The 18,081-nt window shown below is 44.5% G+C and overlaps 1 protein-coding gene and 1 pseudogene across 1 annotated transcript; one reads left to right on the top strand and one right to left on the bottom strand.

Annotated features, from left to right (window-relative positions):
- Positions 1 to 810: 810 nt before the first annotated feature.
- Positions 811 to 4,208, top strand: LOC125516417 (putative serpin-Z6A; annotated as a pseudogene).
- Positions 4,209 to 8,699: 4,491 nt separating this feature from the next.
- On the bottom strand, positions 8,700 to 10,273 carry LOC125514913 (peroxidase 70). Its single transcript, XM_048680286.2, has 3 exons — positions 9,967 to 10,273; positions 9,614 to 9,805; positions 8,700 to 9,519 (listed from the first exon to the last, which is right to left on the bottom strand). The coding sequence occupies exons 1-3, from the start codon at positions 10,180 to 10,182 to the stop codon at positions 8,959 to 8,961; spliced, it is 969 nt and encodes a 322-aa protein (XP_048536243.1). The 5' UTR covers positions 10,183 to 10,273; the 3' UTR covers positions 8,700 to 8,958.
- Positions 10,274 to 18,081: the final 7,808 nt, after the last annotated feature.

Genomic DNA, 18,081 nt, shown 5'->3' with positions numbered 1-18,081 from the left:
TTCATGTTTTGCCCTGTTAGGAACACACGAATTTCGCAGGAATTTCTTAGGGATATGATCCTATGGGAATTTTCCAATAATGCCTTCCGGGCTGAAGGATTGCTTTTGAAAATTGATATATGAATCCTTCCTTTCCTTCCCATTTTGGATGACTATCAACATCTTCTCAAACTTCATGTATTCACTTTCTCTAAGAATTCCAATGCAACACGTCTCCTCTCTCTCTCTCTCTCTCTCTCTCTCTCTCTCTCTCTAAGTCAAATGACCATGTTATACAACAACTGCGTTTCAGATTCATGTACGAATGTACAAAACATGGCATCCAGTTCCTGCAATTTTTCTATTTCTATGCTTTTCTTACCTCTTGTTCCGAACTTGCTCTCAACCAGTCGCTATGCCGAGTGTTCTACCTTTCAAGTTCTTGACAAAATACACTCCGCAAAGATTCTGACACTCAATAAAGACGTCGATTCCGCTAGCGAGGGAAGGGTCAGTCACGTGCTGCCGTACGGGTGACTCACGGCAAGCCAGCCGCGCTAGCTGCCCACAGGCGAGGACCAGTCGGCCCGCCTTTGGATGTGCGGCCACATGCTGCTGTGCCATTGGCCGACCTTCAGCCTCATGTGGAGTTGGTCCCTGACACGCTTCTGATAGCGGCCTTGCCACTTGAGCCGGTGGTTGAGACTGTCGGGAAGGGGGTTGCTACTCCACCACCACCCCCTCCTCCGGCACCAGAGCTGGCGCCACGACCGCAGTTGGGGGTGACTCTACATGCCGAAGTTGTCGGCATACGGTTGATGAGACGGTACTATGGACACAAATGAGGATTCCTTGGCCAAGGATATGCAGCGTAAAGGAAGGCACAACCTTGACAACCAAGGTATTACGTCGTCACCCAAATCCTTTTAGCTTTTTCCAATACTGCCATCGTTTCTAAGCTGAATAATGTAGGTGTTAGTCTTGGAAAGAATGAGAAGGATATTTCTAGTTCGACTAACGCTTTGAAACATTTGGAATATGACCAGTTAAAAGTTACTCCACATGTTTCTAGAAAGTCTTATGCCTCCCATACCGACGAGGAGGAACTGCATGCCACATCAGATGGTCAGTTACTCTCTCATTTAGTAGGAGCGGTTCCGTACATGGGCCTAGATGAACCCGGGCTTAGTTCATTGACTGAGCTTACAACATCCGGACGTAAATCAAAGACCACATGTTCAAAAAAAGATATAAAATCCCATAAGAGGGCGAAATGTTCTAAATCTCCTATTGTTTCCTCATGAATGGAATGTTTTTCAAGATCAGAGGTCTTTGGGACTTGGCTAAACATTTATTCACTGCGGAATGTAATAGGGAATACAATTTAGATTTTTTTGGCTATCTTTGAAACACGGAGACATGATTTCTCAGTAAGTTTGCTTAACCATCTTTCTGGCGGGCTGGACTTCACTTGGGTTTCACGACTGCCTAGAGGTCATTCTGGGGCATTTTACTTGGCGTGAATACAGGGACTATGGATATTTTTGCTAGTTCGGATGGTGAGTTTCACATTAAACTCCATATTCGCAACAAGGCCCTCGTCACCATGTATGGGGAATCCCAGGATGAGTTCAAGGCCGATTTTCTCCATGAACTGGTTAATCTGGCGAATGATAATCCCTATCCTATTCTTATAGCAGGTGGGGATTTCAGTTTGCTTCGATTTCCAAATGAGAAAAGCCACGTCGGGTTTGATAATCCTTGGCCTTTCCTTTCCAATGCTGTCATCGATAGTCTAGATCTGCAAGAGGTTTTCATGATTGGAAGGCCACTTGGGAGAACAGTCTTCCAGAACTGACATATGAGAAACTAGATCGCGTTTTGATGGATACCAATTGGGAATCAAAATTTCTTATGGTGTCTGTTCGTGCTCTACCTTGTATCGGGGCTATATCAGACCATGCACCCATTCTCCTAACTTCTGGTTTGCCACGACCATAACATAGACACAAGTTCAAGTTCGAACTTGGGTGGTTGCTTTGGGATGGCTTCCATGACATGGTCAAGGAGGCGTGAGAGAAACCGGTGGTTGGGCCTACCCCAATACACAAATGGAATAACAATTTATCCTAGAAGGTGATTCAAATAGTAGATATTTGCATGGAGTCGCAAATGGCAGACACTAGAAGAAAATTATTCATTCCCTACAACATGATGAGGGCACGATTGAGGGACATGCGCAACTTAAATGTAATATCATTTGTTATTATAAAATTTGTTTAGAACACCAGAGGAAGGAAACTTCTCAATAGATGAGTCCCGAACAGATGACATCCCCTAGGTCTCTAATGAGGAACACAACCTTCTGACAGCTCCATACTCCAAGAAGAAAGTTAGAAAGACAGTTTTCCTAATGGAGCACAACAAAACACCGTATCTGAATGGTTTTCTCGCTGAGTTCTTTGAACTTCCGGAGACCCCGATGGCAATATACATCACTTAATTGGAGACCCCGATGCTTGCTCGGAGCATTACACCATAATGATTGAGCTCTGCGACACCACCAACCATCTAGGGCGCCCAAGCACTCAAGAATAACAAGCTCTATGCACTAGTAGAAAAAGGCCCATTTGTCCCGGTTCATAAGGCCCATTTGTCTAAGATCGGGAACCGGGACTAAAGGGTCGGTACTAAAGCCCAATACCTTTAGTCCCGGTTCTTATACGAACCGGGACAGATGGAGCTTCATGTGGCCGCTGCGGCTTGCCCAGACAGGAGGGCCTTTTGTCCCGGTTGGTAGCACCAACCGGGACCAAAAGGCATCCATGCGCCAGCAATTCAGGGGCTGAGATTTTTGTAGGGGTTTCATATATTAATTGTGTTAGCTAGCTAATAGAGAAAAGTGTCCTCTCTTATCTCCGTGCTTGGTCGACGCTATGTACTATATGTATAGAGAGGACTCGACACACTATCTAGTAGTAAACAAATGAAAAAAACCATTAAGTACAAAAGATTGTCATGAACATATAAAGAGAGAAGTGATCAACCTCTCCTTCTCCGAGTGATCAACCTCTAGCTAGCGGAGCAAGCAGGCCCTCCCCACGCGGATCATCTTCACTGTATCCGTCCGTGCGCTGCAACGACCTCGCGGGGTCCGTCGTGCGCTGGCGGAGCAGGCCCTTGCCGACCGGCGGGCCATGCGTCAACTTCGCGTGCGCCGTGTGGCACGACAAGACAAGGCTTCTCAAGCCCGCGTACGCCGCCGCCGCCGTCAAGTCGTACAGGGCGCAGACGCGCGCCGTAAACTTCCGCGAAAAGGTCAGTGGTCGATCTATATGCATGTGCATGTTAATCGTATATAGATCGATCGAGTGCAATTAATATGTGCGTACTTACATACCTGGTGGTGCAGCCGGTGGAAGCAGCGAAGCAGATCAACGCATGGGTGGCGGCGTCCACGAATAACCTCATCCCCTCGATCATCAATCCACGCCCACTATCCGAGCTGACCGACGCCGACCTCGTGGTCGCCAACGCCATCTACCTCAAGGGCGAGTGGCTCAAGCCTTTCCGCAAGGAGCAGACCAAGGAGGACAAGATCCACCGCCTCGACGGCGGCATTGTCGACGTGCCCTTCATGCGTGACCACGGCAGGCAGCGCATTGCCTGCCACGACGGGTTCAAGGTGCTCCAGCTTTACTACAAGAGGGGTCAGCCGTTGGCTGCTCAGCCATCGGCGCTCTACTCAATGTGCATCTTCCTCCCACACGACCACGACGGGCTGTGGCGGCTCACCGACAAGATCGCATGCAACAATGGCTTTTTGCGCGAGCACCTGCCGACGGGCACCGTCCTAGTCGGCGACTTCCGCTTGCCCAAGTTCAAGCTCGCGTTCTCCACCGACATGACAAACGTTCTCCAGGACTTGGGACTCAAGGACGCTTTCAACCTGTGGAAGGCCGACCTGTCCAACATGGTGGAGGAGAGCCCTGGCGTGAACCTTGCGCTGGAGAAAGTGCTACACAAGGCTGTCATCGAGGTAAACGAGGAAGGCACAGAGGCGGCCGCCGTCACCGCTGCTGGTCTTTGCAGAAGTACACGGCCGGGCCTACAAACCGCCGGTGCGCGTGGACTTTGTGGCTGATCACCCGTTTGCCTTCTTCGTGATGGAGGAGGTGTCGGGTGCAATTCTTTTCACAGGACACGTCCTTGATCCATCAAGGGAGTGACGGGAAGTGGGGGTGTTTAGCGGAGAGATGACACATACATCTATAAGTGCCAATGAGTTGCCTCAGGCTACTTTAGCCAAGGCTCGGGCAGCAGTGGTGTTTGTGCCTTCACCTGCTGTTGATGCTGTAGTTCCTTGAGAAAAGAGATTCTACCATGCACGGGATCTCCCGTGCATGGCTCAGCCGTCCATTCTCTTGAAGATTAGGCTACATGCATGTTGGCCCCCACTCAAGCTTTTATATCCCTGACACACATTAATACCCCAGCCATGCATATTTTCCCATATAATTTCAAAGCTTCAATCTATATTATTTTTTGAATCACAATTCCAATTTAGAATCCGTTTACATATTTGAGTTCCTTGCAGTTAGGACTTTGAATTAAGACCACTTTCGAATATATTTTGAGAGGCTTTCAAGTTCATATTTCAAAACATGATAAAACTCTATGAAATATAACAACACAATCTAGAACACAAAAAACCTAATGAAACCCAATAAGTTCTAACTGTATTGACACTGAATGAAACATTATGAGACGATCTCGAACAGATGAGCCACAGTGAAATACTCAAATAGTATGATTGTTTTTCCTTCTGAAACATAATAAAGCATTTGAGTTTTTAGCACCTTTATATTGTAATGCATGTGTTTGTAGAAGGAGAGAGCAGATGAATAGTGCACTGTACAAGTTTGATGATGACGCATATATTTGTAGCATTTCTGATACAACACTCAATGAATATGAGAGTATATAGATAAAGAAATAATATCAATTATCTTAGTGAAAAAGGTGAAATGGATCCCACACAAAGCATTAATTGCTCAGACATGCACGGTACCTCCCGTGCATGGTAGAACAGCCGGTCTCGTAGTTCCTTCGAATGTTTTTGTTCCTTTTATTCCCCTCCTAGTGCGCGCTCTTCCTCAGGAAATTTCATGGATGGTGGTGGACAACGTAGGAAGAAAGTTGGTGCTGTGATTGTCCCTTCACGGTCCAGCCTCTGTATAAAAAATCTTTCATTTAAATAAAGATCCTTTTTTGGAATATGAGGAGGTTCGGTGCTAGGGGGCGCCAGAATTAGCTGTGTGACTTTGTTCGTGATTCAAGTATTGATATTGTTCGTGAAAGATTGTGGATGTCGCCTGGGGGGGGGGGGGGGGGGTAGGCGCTTTAAAATAATTATGATTTAGGCTTAAACAAATACGGAATAAAATTAGTGTTTAATTTCACAAGCACAAAACTTGAAAATCGACTAGGCTCAACTATGTGCACCAACAACCTATGCTAAGCAAGATAAACAACTAAGTGATAGTAAGATATATAACATGAAACATTATGGCTATGACAAAGTGAAGTGCATAAGTAAAGGGATCGGGTAAGAGATAACCGAGGCACGCGGAGATGACGATGTATTCTGAAGTTCACGCCCTTGTGGATGCTAATCTCCGTTCGAAGCAGTGTGGAGGCATAATTCCCCCCAAATGCCAGTAGGGCCACCGTAATCTCCTCACCCCCTCACAAAATGCAAGATGTCGTGATTCCACTAAAGGGCACTTGAGGGCGGTCACCGAACCCGTACAATTGGCAACCCTTGGGACGGTCACCGAACCCGTACAATTGGCAACCCTTGGGGGTGGTCACCGAACCCGTACAATTGGCAACCCTTAGAATGGTCACTGAACCCGTACAAATTGCTCGAGGCAATATACATAACTTAATTGGAGACCCCGACGCTTGCTCGAAGCTTTACACCACAATGATTGAGCCCCGCGACACCACCAACCATCTAGGGCGCTCAAGAACTCAAGAGGAACAAGCTCTAGGGTACCAAGCACCCAAGAGTAATAAGCTACTCAAACTTCACTTCCAACGTGTCACCGTGGAGAATTCAAATCTATGCACCCAATGCAATGGCAACCACAAAGTTCATCATACCGTAAGAAGTGACTACGATACTTTCATGGTATAAGGAACTAAATCACACATTAACAATCCATATTATAACAATTGACTTGTGATGATTGTATCTCAAAGTATAACAAGCAAGTTTTGGTCAATTCAATATGATTGTTCTTCTAATGTCATACTTTTAAAGTTGTTTTAGGAACATCATTACACTTAATGATATCTCAAGATCTGAAAAACATGATCACCAACAACATTTGAGCTAGTCTTAGAGGCGAGACTAGGAATCAGATTTTACCGTTTGTCATTTCACACGTGCATATGAGTTTTCCACTAAATTGCATATTCCAGGATCATAGCAGTTGTAGCATAGAAAATAAACTCTTTATTACAAACATGAAAATATAATATTATTGCCTCTAGGGCATATTTCCAATAGGTAGAGTCATCCATGGCTCCGGTATCATCGGCTTGTACGTCATGTTTTCTAGAGCACTCACATAACATGTCATGGGCCGCCCAATGTGACCTAGGATGGAACCGACTTAGGGGTTCTCGGCCCGACCCACCAGGCCGGATCTGACATGCCAACGACCACCTAGGCCATGGCACCATCACCCTCATTAGGGGTGGATGTCTTTTGAGGGAGAGGACAATTGGCAGTGGGAATCGTGGGGCAATGTCATCACCGGGGAGCAGTCTCGTTGGTGGAGGTTGCATTGGGGCTATCCTGAAGGGAGAAGACATCGGGGCTGGGATTGTACTGCGTGTGGCCCAAAAAAATTGAAGGTGGTTTATGTGAGAGAGGGCGGACAAAGGAGGAAGAGAAATGCATGCAGGGTAGGAAACTGAACCTTACATATTTTTTTACGATTCCCCAAAGTTTAGCTTAACTATTCTCTGTGCAACATTTGTTTCTTTATACGAGCGCCCCACATGATTTGGCTCCGATTGCAGATCTGCTCTCTCATGTAGTATTTCGAAATTACTACTACCTCTGTGCTAAAATACAAGAAGTTTTTTTAGGCTTGTTTAGCCTAAAAACAGGTCTTATATTTTATGACGGAGGAAGTAGTTCATTAACATGGTATGGTTTGGGGGCAATAAGTTATTCGGTCTAGGCGTCTAGCTATGCAATCCATGTCCACAAATAAGATGAGCTGTGCCGGTGCGGCCCAAAAAAGGAAAGGTGTGGTGGGAGGCAAGGTTAATGTACTGAAGTGATAGAAGAAAAAAAAATCTTTAGAATCATACACATTGTAGGGAAAAGAAATCATGTATCCTTTGGGACGCAGATCTTTGGGTGCCAATGCACACAAACTGGAATATAATATTAAAAATTACAAAATTAGTCAAAAATCATAAAAGTTCTTGGAAACAAGAATAGTATAGTGGTATACTGATGTGAAAAGTTTCGCGAAGGAATGACTAGCTTCCATGGTGTTCTAGACAAAATAAAACAAAATCAGCACTATATAAATATTACAATTAGAGTAGGGCATTTTGGAGACCGAGCTCTATGGAGCCCTTTATTTTAAAAAATTCAAAATTCATAAATTTTAGTTTCATTTTTTTTTGAAAATAAATACACATGTACTCAAGGATGTAAAGTGTATGTGTGAAAAAATTCCGGATGAAATACCTTGAATCACGAGCTGCACAAAAAAAAACAAAATCATGGCCTTTAAAGATGAACAGTACAGATGCTAAAAAGCCCTACATTTGTCTTTTTTGTGTAGTTCACGTTTTAATATATTTTGACCTGAAAATTTGCACACATGTACATTATATATCTAGGTATATGTGTATTTATTTTTAGAATTTTTTGAAACTGAAAATTTTGAATTTCAAAGTTTTCAAATAAAGGCCTCCATGGAGCTCGGTCTCCGTTTGGCATTTTCATTACAATTGACACTTTTGTAATAATCAATTTGTTTGTTTTTGTCCCAGAGTCCACGGAAGTCACTCCTCCGTGAAACTTTTTATACGAGTATAACACTATACCATTCTTACTTCCAAGAATTTTCAGAAAATTTTCATTTTTATGCAATTTCTATTTATTTATTTGAAAATCAGGCTCAATGGGACCCGAGAGCCATTGGCTATTTCTGGTATCCTTGGCTGCTATTGGTAGTTGTATGTGATTCATACAAGGGGCTTGCTTCAGTACGCTCCTGTCTTAATCTCTATTATTGGGGAGTTTGTTTCGTCGCCTCCACTCCGGGTTTTTTTTTTGCATCGCCTCCACTCCGTTCAATCCCCATTTATTGCAGACGTTTGTTCCTACCGGTTCGCCTCACCTCCTTGCCCGATTTTCTCTTCACAATATTTACCTTCCCCTACCCATACTTAAATCAAACTAAATCTTTTCAAAATTTAGAATATGGTGCGTGTAAGGTATGTGTTGGACAAAACTGATGTTGAATCACTAAAATATGTATAACCCGTTGCAACATATGTGCAATTAGCTAGTAAAATTAAACCAAAGAGTCAGACTCAAAGAAAAGAAAGATCGAAAAAAATCCCTCTTCACATTTGTTTTCTCTCACAGTCACAGTTTTGTCGCAAATATCACTCCAGTGTTCCATAAAAAACAATGCATGCTTGGTTTCCTTTATAGCACAGCATGTATACGTCGGAGCGACTTACATGATGAAGCGGGTACCTTACAACCCTGGAGCTTGAGGTACTTACCTATGGATCCCAGCCCCCAGGCATTATCGAACCAAACGGCTCTTATTCTGCCATGCATGCTAGCTGGTTGGTACGTAGCCAACCTAACTTTACATACACATTTTAGGCCTATATATTTGTAACACATATGGCGAGACGATGGACGGATCAGCTGTTGACGACCCTGCAGTTGCGCCTAATCTGGCCGGCGGTTCCCGTGAGCGGATTGATGCTCCCCATCTTGATCATCGCCGTCACAAAGTCGGAGGCGAAGAGCGCCGGGTTAGCGACGTACTGGCGCACCAGCGCGTCCTGGGAGCCGCCGTTGAAGAGCACCTGGTCGGAGTTGAGCAGGCCGCGCTTGGCGACCAGGTTGCGGTAGTAGGCGTTGTCGAAGAGGAGCTGTGTCTGCACGTCGAACGGTGCCAGGTTCTTGTCGCCGTTGGGGGCCTGGGCGGGGCAGGTGCGCTTGCGCAGCGTGGCGAACGCCGGGTCGATGTTGGTGCCGTTGTAGATGTGGTCGCGGAAGTTGAGGCACTGGGAGAAGCCGATGGTGTGCGCGCCGGACAGCGCAGTGAGGTCCTGCGGGCTCAGCTGCTTCTTGTCGAACGCTTTGATGAGCAGGCCCAGGCTTAAGCTTGGCGCCGGGAGGTCGCTGTTCGCCTCAGTCAAGCTGGCCGTCGTTGAGTCCCGGCGGCCGAGCGGCACCGACCAGCTGGGCCCGCCTAGCTGCAGGAACGACGTGCGTACCGATCGATCCAAGCGTTGTCAGCAACAAGAAAAGTGCAGTGTAACCACTGTCCATTGATTGTATTGTACGTACCAGGAAAGTGCCGTCCCGTGCTGCGAGGGCGGCGATGTCGGCGCAGGAGACGATGCCAGGGCAGAGCAGCTCCACGTTCTTCTTGATCTCGTCGATCACCTCGTAGCCCCGCACCGAATCCACGTTCGGAAAGGCCGTCTTCTCGCCAACGAAGCTACCCACGTCATCCAAGAGAATGGACCCGTCACAGCCCTACATATACATATATATAACGTAATCCCACCATTAATCCAAGAGAATGGCCTAATTAAGCGTGTTCACTAGAACAAATTAATACTATGCTAGTACTGTATATGATGGTAAATCAATTCGACATAAGTATCTTTTGCTAACGGCTCATCTAATTTAGTTACTTGGACAAAGCAGTCGTGGAAGTGGAGCCTGAGGAGGGAGGCGCCCATTCGGCGCTCGGCGAGGAGCGCCTTGATCATGGTGGCCCGCACGATGAGCTGCAGCGTCGGGCAGCTCTTGGCGTAGAACGACGGCGACAGCTGACCATACGCGGAAGAGGAGAGGAGGAAGAGGGCAAGCAAGCAATGCCGGGCCCTACAGCCAGAGCTGGAAGCCATGGCTCACAAATCTATCTAGCTACGTACGTAGGCTCAGTGTGTTCTTTCACCGTAAGGATTGCTAGCTCAGTGGCTTTGTATAACTGTGGCGGGCACGAGCCACCTATTTATAATAGCACTCTTCTTTCAGTTGCATGAGATGCATGTAGAATGGTCAAAGTTAGGCCGCTAGGGTTGTGGAGAACTATGACAAGTTCCACGTGGTATCTTTCTCTGGTTGACTAAGAGCAACGCATCTCCCTGTAGATGCCAAAAACTGATCTGTCTTTATTTATATATATGTTGCTCATCTGTCACTGCCAAATGGCATTCCAGTATATATAAGAAATTATGTATAAATAATTTAGTGTGTGGTTGTCGATCTTTATGGATAAAGATCATCTTCAGCAAACTAATTTTATGTAATTGCTGATAGGACATGGGACCGGAGAAGGATATGTGATCAAGTCATGATGGCAACTATTCCAGGCAAACAAAGATAAAAGAATAGAAAAAACATAATTAAAGAACCATCAGAGCAGTGTTCCAAGTGCATTCATAGTGGGAGGTAACGGAAATGCGCAGGAGCACGTGAGTGCGGGGCACTCACCTGCCAAGTCCTACTGCCCGCTCGGTTTGCCCCGCGATTCGCGCAGTAGTTCAATCCCACATGAGGGCACAGTAAAATAGAAAATCCCTCAAAAAGTTTTAAGTTTCCACAACAAAACTTATAGTTTTTGCATCTAAACCAGTCAAGTTTCAATCAATTTTAGATATATAATTTCAAGTAATTTTTCCATCGGTCCTAGACACAAAATAATTGATTTTTATCGATCACTCGTACTAAGTGTCAACATTGAAACTTAACATTTAAAAAAAGTCATGGAAATATATTCAAAATGGATCTTATTTGAAAGTGTTGGTCACGAGAAGCATGAATATGAAAACAGAACTTAGTTTGGAATTTTCATTTAAAAGACATAAAACTTTGAAAATCGGAAGCCAAAATAAAAAGCGGACACGAGGGACATGCGTGCGCCCGCACTTGCATGCCACAAATCCTCTCCCTAGGAGGCAAGTGTTTAATTTTGTTTGCGGGATGAGAGGTGAATTAATGTTGCCATAGGTCAGCTAAATTCAATAGTATGTCTTCTATTGAATTCAGATGAGATATTTCGAACTTCCCGGAAACTTCATTAAAACAAAGGAAAAAAGGGGGATCCCTTTAACAATCTCTCCAACTATTCCAAACTTCTAATAGACTTCCTGAAAATCACTGTAACACCCATGAAACTCTTCAAAAGGAGGCAAACACAAAACCATATACAACTTCTTTGAAACCACCTTACTAATTGAATCCTTGATTGTGGGAAATAAAACCTTCATTGAACGCCACCATGAACCTCTATTGAGACATACAAAGATGAAAGCAGTAAAAGTTGTTTCATTTATCTGGTATCAAATTTGGAATTTGAACCACCATGAACCGTTCTTGTGACATCTTTGGTTAGAGTGATACTCCTTAGTGAGAACCTAGTTATACCACCGCGGTTGCCACATCACCTAGTCAACTCCAACCCTCTTTCCACATACCTAAGCACCCAAGGGCCAAATAGTGCTTGATGCACCGATAGAGGTACATATAGAGTACATGCTTGACATAAGATGTTGGACTGAAAAGGGATCGAGAACAATACATGTTTTGAATATAGCTAAGAACTATGTTTCCGCACATAAACATTATTTCATTTACCTTTGTGGAAAATATAACATTCTTTCAACATATTAATTTGACAACATGACATACATGAAAGGGCCAAGTCCTGATTTAAGTGTGTAACTACATGCAAATAGATCATTTTTAACAATCACCGGGGGGGGGGGGGGGGGGGCTTTCTCATCAGATTTATGTGTGTGACCAAGTGAAATAGTTATTATTTGAACGACCAACAGCGTATAAGTCGTGAATAATTATCCTAATAGTGAGTCATGAAGTATATATGATTTTCTCCACTGGAGGCACATGCATTCCTTGAATCCAATTTTATCATAATGACAAGAATGTTGGTTCTTAATTATGATGGTTGTCACTCCTTCATATTCGCTTGAGGAAGATAAACAGTAGGGAGCAACTCCGTAGCGAATCTTCACTCGGTTACTAGCTAGTGAACTCCTTCTAAAATTAAGCATGGATGCCTTAATACTACTGGCTTTGTTCTTTCTTTCTACTTTAGTTTTTTGACTTGCTCGAAGACTGAAGCTCTTCTGGCAAGTATCAACATGTCAGAATTTCAAATAATAGTTTATTGCGGCTCAAATCAAAAGGTAACATGTTTGTATGTTCATGTTTTTGGCCAAACAACATATGTGAATGGGTAGCTTTCAAATTGAGTTCCAAAATAGTAGATGATGCGAAAAGCAGTGGGGGTGTCATACGCAAAAGGAAGCAACACATAGGATGACAGGCAAATCGAGTTCTTGCACAGTTTCGATAATCCATGCATCTCGATCGGAAAAGAATCAATAGAAGGAAAGTCGGTTATGAATTTTATATTGTTTAGATTATTATTATTATTCATACTTTTGAAAAGGCACCTATAGAGAAATGTCATATGTATATGTCTGAAAGTATACTTTGCTCTGTCCAGAAATGTAATAGACTCTAATACGTCTCCAACGTATCAATAATTTATGAAGTATTCATGCAAACGAAGTCCAAACGCGACACTTTTTGACAAATGTTTTAGAACATAAGAGACCCCCGAGGCTTCGTGGGAGGATGAGAAGACCCACGAGGAGGTGACAAGGCAAATCGGCGCCCAGGGGGGTGGCCACGCTGGGATACCTTGTGGTCCCCTCATAACTCCGTTTCGAGTGATTCCAACTTTGAAAAAATTTATAAATAGGGAAACCCCCAGATAAACGATAAACCTAGAACTTTCACACCACCGCCACAAACCTATATTCCGAAGAAATCCCATCTGGAGGCCTTTTTCGGCACCGTACCGTAGGGTGAAATCATCACCGGAGGCCATCTTCATCATCCCGGTGGTCTCCATGACAAGGAGGGAGTAGTTCACCCTCGGGGCTTAGGGTATGTACCAGTAGCTATGTGTTTGATCTCTTTCTCTCATGTTCTTGATCCAACACGAACTTGATGTAAACAGGGGTGTTGTTAATATAGTCAGATCATATGGTGTTTTCCCCTATCTCTATCTTGTTGTGATGAATTGAGTCTTTCCCTTTGAGGTTTCACTATTATCGAATTGAATATTTTGGATTTGAGAACACTTGATGTATGTCTTGCAAAGGAATCCAGATTTCACAAAAGAACCAAACACATCAAGAGACGCTTCAACTCCATCCGGGATTTAGTCCAGGTGGGAGACATAGAGATTTGCAAGATACATACGGATCTGAATGTTGCAGACCCGTTGACTAAGCCTCTTCCACGAGCAAAACATGATCAGCACCAAGGCTCCATGGGTGTTAGAATCATTACTGTGTAAACTAGATTATTGACTCTAGTGCAAGTGGGAGACTGAAGGAAATATGCCCTAGAGGCAATAATAAAGTTGTTATTTATTTCCTTATATCATGATAAATGTTTATTATTCATGCTAGAATTGTATTAACCGGAAACATAATACATGTGTGAATACATAAACCAACAGAGTGTCACTAGTATGCCTCTACTTGACTAGCTCGTTAATCAAAGATGGTTATGTTTCCTAACCATGAACAAGGAGTTGTTATTTGATTAACGAGGTCACATCATTAGTTGAATGATCTGATTGACATGACCCATTCCATTAGCTTAGCACCCGACCGTTTAGTATGTTGCTATTGCTTTCTTCATGACTTATACATGTTCCTATAACTATGAGATTATGCAACTCCCGTTTACCGGAGGAACACTTTGGGTACTACCAAACGTCACAACGTAACTGGGTGATTATAAAGGAGTACTACAGGTGTCTCCAATGGTAGATGTTGGGTTGGCGTATTTCGAGATTAGGGTTTGTCACTCCGATTGTCGGAGAGGTATCTCTGGGCCCTCTCGGTAATGCACATCACATAAGCCTTGCAAGCACTGCAACTAATATGTTAGTTGTGAGATGATGTATTACGGAACGAGTAAAGAGACTTGCCAGTAACGAGATTGAACTAGGTATTGGATACCGACGATCGAATCTCGGGCAAGTAACATACCGATGACAAAGGGAACAACGTATGTTGTTATGCGGTCTGACCGATAAAGATCTTCGTAGAATATGTAGGAGCCAATATGGGCATCCAGGTCCCGCTATTGGTTATTGACCGGAGACGTGTCTCGGTCATGTCTACATTGTTCTCGAACCGTAGGGTCCGCACGCTTAACGTTACGATGACAGTTATTATGAGTTTATGCATTTGATGTACCGAAGGTTGTTCGGAGTCCCGGATGAGATCACGGACATTACGAGGAGTCTCGAAATGGTCGAGACGTAAAGATTGATATATTGGAAGCCTATGTTTGGACATCGGAAGTGTTCCGGGTGAAATTGGGATTTTACCGGAATACCGGGAGGGTTACCGGAACCCCCCGGGAGACTAATGGGCCTATTGGGCCTTAGTGGAAAAGAGAAAAGGGGCAGCCCACAGCTGGCCGAGCGCCCCCCCCCTTCCCCAAGTCCTAGTAGGACTAGGAGAAGGGGCCGGCCCCCCCTCTCTCTCCTTTCCCCCTTGAGAGTCCTAGTTGGAATAGGATTGGAAGGGGGAGTCCTACTCCCGGTAGGAGCTCTCTCTGGCCGGCCAGCCCCCCTCCCTCCAACCTTTATATACGGGGGCAGGGGACACCCCAAGACACACAAGTTGATCCTTGAGATCGTTCCTTAGCCGTGTGCGGTGCCCCCTGCCACCATATTCCACCTCGATCATACCGTTGTAGTGCTTAGGCGAAGCCCTGCGTCGGTAGTACATCAAGATCGTCACCACGCCGTCGTGCTGACGGAACTCTTCCTCGACGCTTTGCTGGATCGGAGCCCGAGGATCGTCATCGAGCTGAACGTGTGCTAAGAACTCGGAGGTGCCGGAGTAACGGTGCTTGGATCGGTCGGATCGGGAAGAAGACGTACGACTACTTCCTCTACGTTGTGTGATCGCTTCCGCAGTCGGTCTGCGTTGGTACATAGACAACACTCTCCCCTCTCGTTGCTGTGCATCACCATGATCTTGCGTGTGCGTAGGAAATTTTTTGAAATTACTACGTTCCCCACAGTGGCATCAGAGCCTAGGTTTTATGGTTTGATGTTATTTGCACGAGTAGAACACAAGTGAGTTGTGGGCGATACAAGTCATACTGCCTACCAGCATGTCATACTTTGGTTCGGCGGTATTGTTGGGTGAGACGATCCGGACCAACCTTACGCGTACTCTTACGCGAGACCGGTTCCCTCGACGTGCTTTGCACATAGATGGCTTGCGGAAGACTGTCTCTCCAACTTTAGTTGAACCAAGTATGACTATGCCCGGTCCTTGAGAAGGTTAAAACGGAGTCTATTTGACGAACTATCGTTGTGGTTTTGATGCGTAGGTGAGATGAGTTCTTACTTAAGCCCGTAGCAGCCACGTAAAACTTGCAACAACAAAGTAGAGGACGTCTAACTCGTTTTTGCAGGACATGTTGTGATGTGATATGGTCAAGGCATGATGCTGATTTTATTGTATGAGATGATCATGTTTTGTAACCGAGTTATCGGCAACTGGCAGGAGCCATATGGTTGTCGCTTTATTGTATGCAATGCAATCGCGATGTAATGCTTTACTTTATTACTAAGCGGTAGTGATAGTCGTGGAAGCATAAGATTGGCGAGACGACAACGATGCTACGATGGAGATCAAGGTGTCGCGCCGGTGACGATGGTGATCATGACGGTGCCTCGGAGATGGAGATCACAAGCACAAGATGATGATGGCCATATCATATCACTTATATTGATTGCATGTGATGTTTATCCTTTTATGCATCTTATCTTGCTTTGATTGACGGTAGCATTATAAGATGATCTCTCACTAAATTATCAAGAAGTGTTCTCCCTGAGTATGCACCGTTGCCAAAGTTCGTCGTGCCCAGACACCACGTGATGATCGGGTGTGATAAGCTCTACGTCCAAATACAGCGGGTGCAAAACAGTTGCACACGCAGAATACTCAGGTTATACTTGACGAGCCAAGCATATACAGATATGGCCTCGGAACACGGAGACCGAAAGGTCGAGCGTGAATCATATAGTAGATATGATCAACATAACGATTTTCACCATTGAAAACTACTCCATCTCACGTGATGATCGGTTATGGTTTAGTTGATTTGGATCACGTGATCACTTAGAGGATTAGAGGGATGTCTATCTAAGTGGGAGTTCTTAAGTAATTTGATTAAACTGAACTTAAACTTATCATGAACTTAGTACCTGATAGTATCTTGCTTGTTTATGTTGATTGTAGATAGATGGCTCGTGCTGTTGTTCCGTTAAATTTTAATGCGTTCCTTGAGAAAGCAAATTTGAAAGATGATGGTAGCAATTACACGGACTGGGTCCGTAACCTGAGGATTATCCTCATTGCTGCACAGAAGAATTACGTCCTGGAAGCACCGCTGGGTGACAGGCCTGCTGCTGGAGCAACGCCAGATGTTATGAACGTCTGGCAGAGCAAAGCTGATGACTACTCGATAGTTCAGTGTGCCATGCTTTACGGCTTAGAATCGGGACTTCAACGACGTTTTGAACGTCATGGAGCATATGAGATGTTCCAGGAGTTGAAGTTAATATTTCAAGCAAATGCCCGAATTGAGAGATATGAAGTCTCCAATAAGTTCTATAGCTGCAAGATGGAGGAGAACAGTTCTGTCAGTGAGCATATACTCAAAATGTCTGGGTATAATAATCACTTGATTCAGATGGGAGTTAATCTTCCAGATGACTGCGTCATTGACAGAATTCTCCAATCACTGCCACCAAGCTACAAGAGCTTCGTGATGAACTATAATATGCAAGGGATGAACAAGACTATTCCTGAGCTCTTCGCAATGCTGAAAGCTGCGGAGGTAGAAATCAAGAAGGAGCATCAAGTGTTGATGGTTAGCAAAACCACTAGTTTCAAGAAAAGGGGCAAAGGGAAGAAGAAGGGAAACTTCAAGAAGAACAGCAAGCAAGTTGCTGCTCAGGAGAAGAAACCCAAGTCTGGACCTAAGCCTGAAACTGAGTGCTTCTACTGCAAGCAGACTGGTCACTGGAAGCGGAACTGCCCCAAGTATTTGGCGGATAAGAAGGATGGCAAAGTGAACAAAGGTATATGTGATATACATGTTATTGATGTGTACCTTACTAGAGCTCGCAGTAGCACCTGGGTATTTGATACTGGTTCTGTTGCTAATATTTGCAACTCGAAACAGGGACTACGGAATAAGCGGACGCTAGCAAAGGACGAGGTGACGATGCACGTGGGAAACGGTTCCAAAGTCGATGTGATCGCGGTCGGCACGCTACCTCTACATCTACCTTCGGGATTAATATTAGACCTAAATAATTGTTATTTGGTGCCAGCGTTGAGCATGAACATTATATCTGGATCTTGTTTGATGCGAGACGGTTATTCATTTAAATCAGAGAATAATGGTTGTTCTATTTATATGAGTAATATCTTTTATGGTCATGCACCTTTGAAGAGTGGTCTATTCTTGTTGAATCTCGATAGTAGCGATACACATATTCATAATGTAGAAGCCAAAAGATGCAAAGTTAATAATGATAGTGCAACTTATTTGTGGCACTGCCGTTTAGGTCATATCGGTGTAAAGCGCATGAAGAAACTCCATACTGATGGGCTTTTGGAACCACTTGATTATGAATCACTTGGTACTTGCGAACCATGCCT

This window comes from Triticum urartu, chromosome 6A, assembly GCF_056163025.1.
Source record: "Triticum urartu cultivar PI428250 chromosome 6A, HENAU_Tu73, whole genome shotgun sequence".
NCBI classification, from domain to species: domain Eukaryota; kingdom Viridiplantae; phylum Streptophyta; class Magnoliopsida; order Poales; family Poaceae; genus Triticum; species Triticum urartu.
The sequence above is the reverse complement of the archived record's forward strand: the minus strand, read 5'-3'. Positions and strand labels throughout refer to the sequence as shown.

Coding starts and splice junctions, on each gene's coding strand:
- LOC125514913 (XM_048680286.2), bottom strand. CDS start 10,182: ATGGCTTCCAGCTCTGGCTGTAGGGCCCGGCATTGCTTGCTTGCCCTC. Junction 9,806..9,966: donor TCCACGACTGCTTTGTCCAA/GTAACTAAATTA, acceptor ATGTATATGTAG/GGCTGTGACGGGTCCATTCT. Junction 9,520..9,613: donor CACGGGACGGCACTTTCCTG/GTACGTACAATA, acceptor TCGTTCCTGCAG/CTAGGCGGGCCCAGCTGGTC.